The sequence below is a fragment of the Sus scrofa genome, chromosome 2 (genome assembly GCF_000003025.6).
Source record: "Sus scrofa isolate TJ Tabasco breed Duroc chromosome 2, Sscrofa11.1, whole genome shotgun sequence".
Taxonomy (NCBI): Eukaryota; Metazoa; Chordata; class Mammalia; order Artiodactyla; family Suidae; genus Sus; species Sus scrofa.
The window spans coordinates 140,420,422-140,429,182 of NC_010444.4; the positions used below are offsets into that span (position 1 = coordinate 140,420,422).

An 8,761-nucleotide genomic window follows, 5' to 3' on the forward strand; every position below is an offset into this window, starting at 1 on the left:
CGCCGCCGCCGCGCGGCCGCGGCCTCCCCTTTAAGAGCCGCCGCCGCCGCCCACGGCCCGCCGCTGCGGCAGGGACCTCCCCTTTAACGGCGGCGGCTCGGCGCTCCGCGGCCCCCGCGGCGGCTGCTGCTGCGGGTGCTGCTGCTACTGCGGCTCCTGCTGCCGCCGCCGCTGGGCCTCCGGCAGCTACATCCTTGGCCGGGGCCGGGTCCGCGCCCCGCGCCCCGCGCGGCCCCGCCATGGTGTCCTGGATCATCTCTCGCCTGGTGGTGTGAGTGCGGCTGCGGGGGTGGCGGTGGCGGTGGCGGGGCGCGGCCGTTTGGAGGGGGGATGGGGCGGTAAGGATGGGGGTTGAGGGATATTGAAGCCCGGAGAGGACCTCTCTGTGGCTTCACACAGCAGACTCACCTAAAGGCACATCGTCCCTATTTGGGGTCCTCGAGACATGACGGTGTAGGACCCAGGACCGGAGGGGGAAAATGTTAGAGGAGCATGGCAGGCCTGGCTTCCCACCCCTTTTATTTTTAATTTTCCTGCTCCTTCATCCTCCCTCATCCCGGGAGCTGGGCGGCACGGCTTGATTGACGAGGGGAGATGGTATGTCCGCTTCCCCACGTAGCAGATCTGGGCTGGACGAGCTCCTCAGACCTGGGCTCCCATCTCCCTGGGGGAGAGGGCTACCGGAGGAGCGGGGAGCGAGGCAGGGCGTCCTCATTCCATAGCGTAGGGCCATGGCAGCCCTGGCTCCTCCAAAGGGCCTGGTTTCCCCTCCTTCTTCCACTGACTGTCAGGAGACTGAGTGAGGGCACAGGGAGGCCCCCAGGGCGGCCGGGCTCTGGAAAGCAGAGATGGTTGGAGGACAAAGTGTGGGAGGCACCTGGGAGAGGATGTGTGTGCTCAGCCTGGGGTTGTGAAAGCTGCGGAGGGAGGCTGTTAGGTGGCCTTCATTCCAGGCTGCCAGCTATGTCCCCACCACCTCCCCCAGGCTCCAGGAGGGAACCTTGCTCCCACAACGCAGGCTTTGTCCTTGAGGATTCCGCCCGCCACCCCATCTCCACGGGCCATTTCGGATGTATCCTGCCTCAGTGAGGCAAGTCTGTGTGGGAACAGGCAGTACCCACACATTGTCAAGGGGCTGGGCGGCCAGGGGCTCCACGTGGGCCTCAGGCAACCCCTGCCTCAGCTCATGACCCTGCCCCCCAGCCTCTACCATGAGGGCCTGCCGGCCCAGAATCCCCTCCCTGCTGTCACCTTCTCATTCAGTGCTGTCATGTGCTTGTGTTCTGGCTTCCCTAGACCCACCAGAGTCTCCCTCCTGCCTCTCCCGGATCCCACCCTAGAGGGAAGGCAGGGCCCTCAGACCTCCATGTGGCCTTCGGAGTGGCTGCTTCTCTTCTGTCTGAATGAGTGCCCCAAGGGGCATCAGTCCTCTCCCTCCCTCACTTGGTCCTGTGTGGTCTCTGAGGGAATCACCAGCAGATGCCACTCTAGCCAGGACCTCTAGCCCAGCGCACTCCCCCGAGCCTATTCCCAAAAGTATTTCCATGGGGGAGTAAATCTCTGCCTCTCTCAGGGCCTCCTGCCCCTGTGCCCTCTGCTCCCCGGGTCCCCAGGGAAGCAGGCTACAGTGGCACCTTTGCCCGCCAGGTGGAGCGCCCTGTTAGGTGCTGTCAGCTTCCCTTGCAGCCCTGGCCCTTCTCAGCTTGGCTCTGAGGCAGGGAGGTGGAGGGTAAGGGCAGCTAGGTGTCAGTGGGTGTGGTGCCTGGAGAAGGAAGACACTCCGTGGCAGTGAGCCCACCCCACTCCCTGTGATGTGTGGATCAGGGCTGCAGCGGCCTCAGAGGGCCCTCTGGCCTCTGGGCCTTTCTGTTGGACAAAACCTGAATAACAAAGGGGTATGAGGCATCACGCTGGCACCGGCTGGGGCCTCTGGTTGCGGATCACCTCAGGCTTTACTCTGACCTTAAGCCCTGACCTGAGTTCAGGGATCCAGCTGGTGTGGCACTTGGGAGTGCTGTCCCTCCTCCCCTTCCCTCCCCAGAGACTGATGCAGAGCTGGGAGGGAGAGGCCACTGCCCTTGGCCAAGGGGCCCAGTAACCATGCCTGCCTCCCTAGGCTCATCTTTGGCACCCTGTACCCCGCCTATTCTTCCTACAAGGCCGTGAAGACGAAAAACGTGAAGGAATATGTGAGTGTCTGACCTTTCATCCCGCCCTCGACCCACACGGCGGGAGGGGGAGGACCGTGGGCCACATGACAGATAGGGATGACTGTGCACTGATGTGGTCAGCACTCCTGAGACCTGGGTCAGGGGAGCCCCTGTGTGTTCCTTTCCCCCAGCCCCGGCGCGGTGCACAGGCACAGCTGAGGTCCTGAGTGCCCCCCACAGCACCTCCAGCATGGCTGGCAGGCGGAGGTGGAGTCTGGGTGTCCCCGCCGGCACCCCGCTAACACACCCTCTGTACCTGCAGGTGAAGTGGATGATGTACTGGATCGTCTTTGCCTTCTTCACCACGGCTGAGACCCTCACAGATATCGTGCTCTCTTGGTGAGGTCCAGCATCCCCTCCCTGCCTCTCAAGAGCCAGGGTCCCTGCATTTTCTATACCGCCAACCAAACCGAAGCCCGAGCCCCAGGGTGGACTCCCTCAAGGTTGAATCCCCCGACAGTTCCATGGGCCCTGGCACAACAAAGGGGTGTAGCCCATTCCCCTAGCCGGCTGGGGCCTCCGTGCTTGTGGATCACCTCCGGCTTGACTGCGTTGACCCCCAGCCTCCATCCAGTCCTATCTGGATCAGCAGAATGAGAGCAGGCATAACCCTCCCATTTCTTTCTGGCGGTAGCCAAAGAACCACAGGAGAATTCAGGAAACCTGCTTCTGCCAGACTTACCGTGACCTGGGGCAGTTCAGTTTTCTAGGCCTTAGTTTCCCTATTTGGAAAATAGGCATAAGAGTCGGTCTTAAAAACTTTGGATGCCTGTATTTCAAAGGCATTTTCCCAGGCACTCTTGGGCTCTGTATATGTATGTGTCCTTTTTTTTTTTTTTTAAGAGTTCCTTTTCTTAAAAAGTTTTTTTTTCTCTTTTAGGGCCACTCCTGTGGCATATGGAAATTCCGGGCTAGGTGTCGAATCGGAGCTGCAGCTGCCAGCCTGCACCACAGCCACAGCAAATTGGGATCCGAGCCACGTCTGTGACTTACACCACAGCTCACGGCAATGCCAGATCCTTAACCCACTGAGTGAGTACAGGGATCAAACTCATATCCTCATGGATACTAGTCAGGTTCCTAACCCACAGAGCCGTGACGGGAATGCCTGTGTATATGTACTTTGAGGACTCAGAATGCCCGAATGAGCTGTGTATTCACTGAAGGTGTTGAGTAGTGTTTATTGAGGAGTTCCCTTGTGGCACAGTGTGTTAAGGATGAAGCATTATCACTGTAGTGGCTGGGGTCGCTATTGTGCTGCGCGTTCAGTTCCTGGCCCAGGAAGTTCTGCATGTCATGGGTGTGGCAAAAAAAAAAAATATTGAATGAGCAAATGCCTCTTGAAAGAGAGGACTAACAGCACAGTAGACTGGAAATGAAGAGAAGAGAGTTTTGCAGACAGGTAGAGGACAAAAGATCCCTGTGTTTATAGACTACAAGGGCCTCTGGCCTTTGAGAAAAACAGTTTTAGAGGAAGAAGTTGAATGGAGTCAGATTAGGGAAAAACGATGGGTTAAAAATTGAGAAAAGGTGTTCCCGTCGTGGCTCAGTGGTTAATGAATCCGACTAGGAACCACGAGGATGCGGGTTCGATCCCTGGCCTACCTCAGTGGGTTAAGGATCTGGCGTTGCCATGAGCTGTGGTATAGGTCACAGACTCAGCATGGACCCCGCATTGCTGTGGCTCTGGCGTAGCCTGGCAGCTGCAGCTCTGATTAGGCCCCTGGCCTGGGAACCTCCATATGCTGCAGGTGCAGCCCTAAAAAGCAAAAAAAAAATTGAGAACAGTGAGGGTATAGATTCCTCTTGACCCAGGCAAAGAAAGGATTTTGATGAGGGCTTCGTGAAGCTGTAGCAGACCCAAAGGAGCGTGTGGCCTGAGCAGGAGCAGTGGGGAACGGAGGGAAGTCCTGAAAAGCAAGGGGTGTACCATGGCAGCGAGGGTGGAGCCCAAGCACACCTGGAGAGGCCCGTCTTCTTCATGGGAGGAAGGGCAGAGAGAGAGGGGCGAGGACCCCGGAGTGAGCTGGAAGGATAGGGAGCTGGCCTTCCTGTCGACCTCGGGGCACAGGAGTGGGCGTCGTGCGTCAGAGGGAAGAGGCTGAGGAGAGCCACTGCTGCGGGGAATCCTGCTGGGGTCACGTCCCGCCTTCCCACTTGGAGTCTCAGCTGAGCCACATGCGGACCCCAGTGCACCAAGGGCTGGGCGACCAGTGGCCTTCTGACTCCCTGCCCCAGGCTCTGCCACCAGCCTCTGTCCCCCAACAGGTTTCCCTTCTACTTTGAGCTGAAGATCGCCTTTGTGATATGGCTGCTGTCCCCTTACACCAAAGGCTCCAGCGTGCTCTACCGCAAGTTCGTGCACCCGACACTGTCCAACAAGGAGAAGGTCTGTTGGAACAAGGGAAGCTCGCCTGCCACCTGCCTCAGGTCAAGGCAGCCGGGTCCTGCAGCCCCGTGCCTTCCTGGCTCTCCCCGTGGGTGATCTGGCAGGGCACTGGCCTCCTGGGCCGGCAGGGCCCCCCTCACCTCTTTCTCGTCCCCCCAGGAAATCGACGAGTACATCACTCAGGCCCGAGACAAGAGCTACGAGACCATGATGAGGGTGGGCAAGAGGGGTCTGAACCTGGCCGCCAATGCCGCAGTCACGGCTGCTGCCAAGGTGAGATGGGGGCAGAGCCGGTCCCCGGGGCTCCCCGTTACACATCTCGTCCCCCTGGCCAGGCCCCTTTGCATCCACCATGTCCTCAAGGCCATGAAGGTCTGGGGGCTTGTGCGGCTTGCGCTTCCAGTCCTGCCTCTGACACCCACCAGCCGAGGGACTTCCACTCTCCAGGCCACGGTTGCCTCATCTGTGCAAAGGGAAAGCAGGGCCCCAGTGTGTCAGGGCTGCCAGGGGACAGGGCGAGGGCACTGGCAGAGCTCCGAGTCCCCCACAGTGACCTCTCTCTCCACCCCGCCCCTTCCTCCGGTTCTCCTGGCGCGTGGTGGTGACCCTAGGGCCAGGGGGTGCTGTCAGAGAAGCTGCGAAGCTTCAGCATGCAGGACCTGACCCTGATCCGGGACGAGGACGCGCTGCCCCTGCAGGGGCCCGACGGCCGCCTCAGACCCGGCCCTGGCGGCCTCCTGGACACCATTGAGGACTTAGGTACAGACAGGGCACGGGGCTGGGCAGGGGGCGCAAGGGGAGGAGGCCGGGAGGGGAGGCGCCAGACCCCTGTTCTTTCCTCCTCTGACCAGGAGATGACCCTGCCCTGAGTTTAAGGTCAGGCCCAAACCAGCCAGATCACCGGACAGAGATCTCCGAGGATGACACGGGAGACAAGGCTCCTAAGAAGGCCAAACCCATCAAAAAAGTGCCCAAAGCTGAGGTGAGAGCCAGGCCAGAGCCGGGGCAGGGGGAGATGGGGGTCGGGGCAGGGGGGTGGGGGACCCCGGCTCCAGGCCGAGCCCTCTGCCTTGCTCCCTGCTTCCCACAGCCACTGGCCTCCAAGACACTGAAGACCCGGCCCAAGAAGAAGACGTCCGCCGGGGGCGACTCAGCCTGAGGCCCCAGCCCCCCAGGCTGCAGACCCGGCTCCACACTGTGCCAGTAGCCCTCACGCCTCGGGCCCCAGGGCCTCTTGGATGGCTGTTTCCCGTCCTGCCCCGTGGCCGCTCCTCTGGAAGGGCTTGGATTAATGGAGGGAGGCCCTGCTGTGGGGGTTGAGGGTAGAGGCTGGACCCGGAGCTGAGGACTGAGCCACCCAAGGAGGTGCAGGCGCCTCAGAGCCTGAATGCTACTGTCCCCGCTCCAGCCCTGCCCCCACCCACCCAGTGCCTTGCTGAAGACCGTGGCCGTCCCCTTGTCCGAAGCCCTAACACGGCCCCCACTGCTCTCCCTGGGTCAGGCTCAAGGTCAGGGGCCAGTCACAGCCCAGATTTACCAGAGACCGGCCTGAAGGCTTGGTGACAGAGGGAGGCCGCGGGGAAGGCCTCGGAGAACCTGGGCAGGGGCTCCGGGCCCAAGGCTGTGAGCGGAGGACAGAGGCTTAGTATGTGCTTAAGTGACCAGGAGGGCCAGGCCAGAGCTGCAGCTGGGGGCTGTGTGCCCACTGAAAAGAAGTGGGGTCCGGGGTGTGTGTGGGTGTGTCTGTGTGTGTGTGTGTGCGCGCGTGTGTGTGTCTCTTTCTGGATCTAGGGCTGGGGATTCAGAGCAAAGGCCTTTCCCTCCAGCAGTTACTCCCTCCGCCCTCGGCCAGCTGACCCTTTCCCCCCTCAGGGGCCCCCACCTGGGGCCCACCTTCCTCCCCCAGGGTCCTCTTCCTGTGCCAAGCAGACTAGGCCCCCTGTCAGCAGACCCCTGTCAGAGCCCAGCCTTTGCCCCTCACTCTGCCCCAGCCTCTGCCGTGGCTTCGATTAGGGCCAGGAGGAATGTGTGGGGAAGGGAAAGACGTGTAGGAGCCAGGGGGCTCTCAATCCCATGGAAAGAGGGTGCCCCGTGGACCTTTGGCACTGGATGAGCCAATAAACCAAACTCTGGCACCTCATTTCTGGTGGCCTCTGTGTGCTTTGTCCTTGCCCTACCCCGTCCACAGGCGGGAAGGACCTCACGTGAGAAGCAGGGCTCAGCCGTGGGATGAAGCGGGAAGAGATCAGACTGGGAACCCCGAGTTCTGATCTCCAAGGTAAGAGAGAGGCTTGAGGGGGTTCAGGCTGGGAAGATGGTTTTGGGGTTCAGGATAGAGCCAGGGGCCTAGGAGAGGCCAGGACTTAAGAAGGGCTAGGGGCTTCACCCTCGGAGGTTATCCTAGCCCTCAGCATCCTACCCTGAGACCCCGCCCTCTTTCTGGTACCTCACAGGTGTAAGCTCTAGGGAGAGAGATCCTGCTGAGACCCAGGGAAACGAGCATGGGGTATGAGGGGGCTGGTGGGCAGAGCTGGGGAGAGGATGGCAACAGGACCTGGAGAGGCCAACAAGTGTTGGGGAGAGACGGTGAGCCAGACACCGAATGGAGGAGACGGGAGGAGGGGAGAGGTGGAGATGAGGAACCAGCTCCATGGTTCCTGTCCGACTCTGGGGACAGACAAGGACAGGGAACCAAGGGCTGGGGTCCAAGAGGCGTGCCCGTGTGGCCCAGGACAGGGAGGGACATGAGCTGCTGGCTGGGCTCAGGGAGAGAAGGAGGAGGCAGGGCATGGGGTCTGGGTCCTGCGCAGGTAGAGCCGAGGTCACCAGGGGCCAAGGGCTACCACTGGTGGGGGCAAGAGCCTGGAGGCACAGCCTAGAGCAGGGAAAGGAAGGCATATGAGCAGAGGCAGCATCCGAGGAAACAGACAAAGGAACAGCGTCGAGAGGGAGGGGGGAGAGGGAGGGGGAAAGAATCGGGAGAAACGGGCTCGGCCTCATGGAGGGAAAACAGAGGAAGCAAGCCAGGGGTGGGGGGTGTGAGTGGGGGCCTGTCCCAGGCGCTGGACCCCAAAGTTGGCAAATGTCCCTACCCCAGGCTTTCCTCTTCCTTCCCTGGCATCACAGAGGCATGTCCTCTGCCACATATTCTCAGCTGGCCAAGAACCTCCTGATCTGAGTGGAAGTGAGGTGTGAGAGGCCCTTTGCATCTTTTCTAGAATCCTTCCAGGCAACGCCCTCTAATGAGCATTCCTTTCACTGTTGGCCTCTGGGCAATTCAGCCCCCCTCCATCAGAAAGGAGAGAGTATGTCAGGGTAGAATTCCGGGGAGAGACTCCCTTTCTCTAGAAAGATCTCCAGAGAGTAAGATGCTGCATTCTCCTGTTAGTAGCTACCATATGGCCAGGAAAGCAGGTTAGGTCTCCTCTAACCTAAATCCCATTTGCTGCATATCACAGATGGGTGCACATGCACACACACACTCAGATTACACACTTGCACCCGCAGTGACCAGTGGCTAAGGGGGTCACTGCAGATTCCACATTGCCAGGCTCTCCGTGCACATCTGGGGTTCCCTATGTCAATAGAAACACACTCAGGTTTCCAAGTTCACTGGTCCGTTGCCATGGAAACATTCATTCTCCTAGAACTCGGCACAGGGTCTGACCCCTGTGGTGCAGGCGAGGAGAGGAGAGACAGGAGGTGACAAACAGAATAGAGGGAGGAGGCTGGTGGGATCTTTCTGGGTCTAGGTGACTCCTTACTCTCGTTCCCGGGGGATCCCCTGTGCTCTCCCCTCTACCCCAGTAGATCTCTCTAGGCCAGGAGAGTGGGGAAGAGATGTCGGAACAGGTACATGGCTAGAACTCTGTGGAGGGTGCTTGATCACTGCCTGAATCCCCGATGGGCATTGAGAGGGATTAGCTTTGGAATGGGGGCTGAGGTCTAGCCCTGTGCCCCACACCCAGACCATCTTGGGGACCCTGGGCAGCCCTCCAAACCTGAAGGGCTCCCTGGGCTAAAATAGCCTCAGGCCTGGAGCTGCTTCAGCTAACTCCCCCTCCCTTTCTTGTGAGAGCCCCACACCCGGAGAACCTGCTTAAAATGGATTAAAAAAAAAAAGGGATTTCCAGGCCGTGACATCAGAGGAAAGCCAGCAGCT

The 8,761-nt window shown here is 60.1% G+C and overlaps 1 protein-coding gene across 3 annotated transcripts; it reads left to right on the forward strand.

Moving 5' to 3' along the window:
* On the forward strand, positions 1-6,739 carry REEP2 (receptor accessory protein 2). 3 transcript variants are annotated; one of them, XM_021084839.1, is made up of 9 exons: positions 102-271; positions 986-1,090; positions 2,117-2,189; positions 2,473-2,549; positions 4,479-4,599; positions 4,759-4,872; positions 5,211-5,358; positions 5,451-5,581; positions 5,690-6,739. In XM_021084839.1, the coding sequence occupies exons 2-9, from the start codon at positions 1,071-1,073 to the stop codon at positions 5,756-5,758; spliced, it is 753 nt and encodes a 250-aa protein (XP_020940498.1). In that variant the 5' UTR covers positions 102-271; positions 986-1,070; the 3' UTR covers positions 5,759-6,739. The 3 variants fall into 3 exon arrangements, with proteins under 3 accessions (XP_013850599.2, XP_020940498.1, XP_020940497.1); XM_013995145.2 differs by lacking the exon at positions 986-1,090 and having other exon boundaries at positions 1-271; XM_021084838.1 differs by lacking the exon at positions 986-1,090 and having other exon boundaries at positions 114-271; positions 5,217-5,358.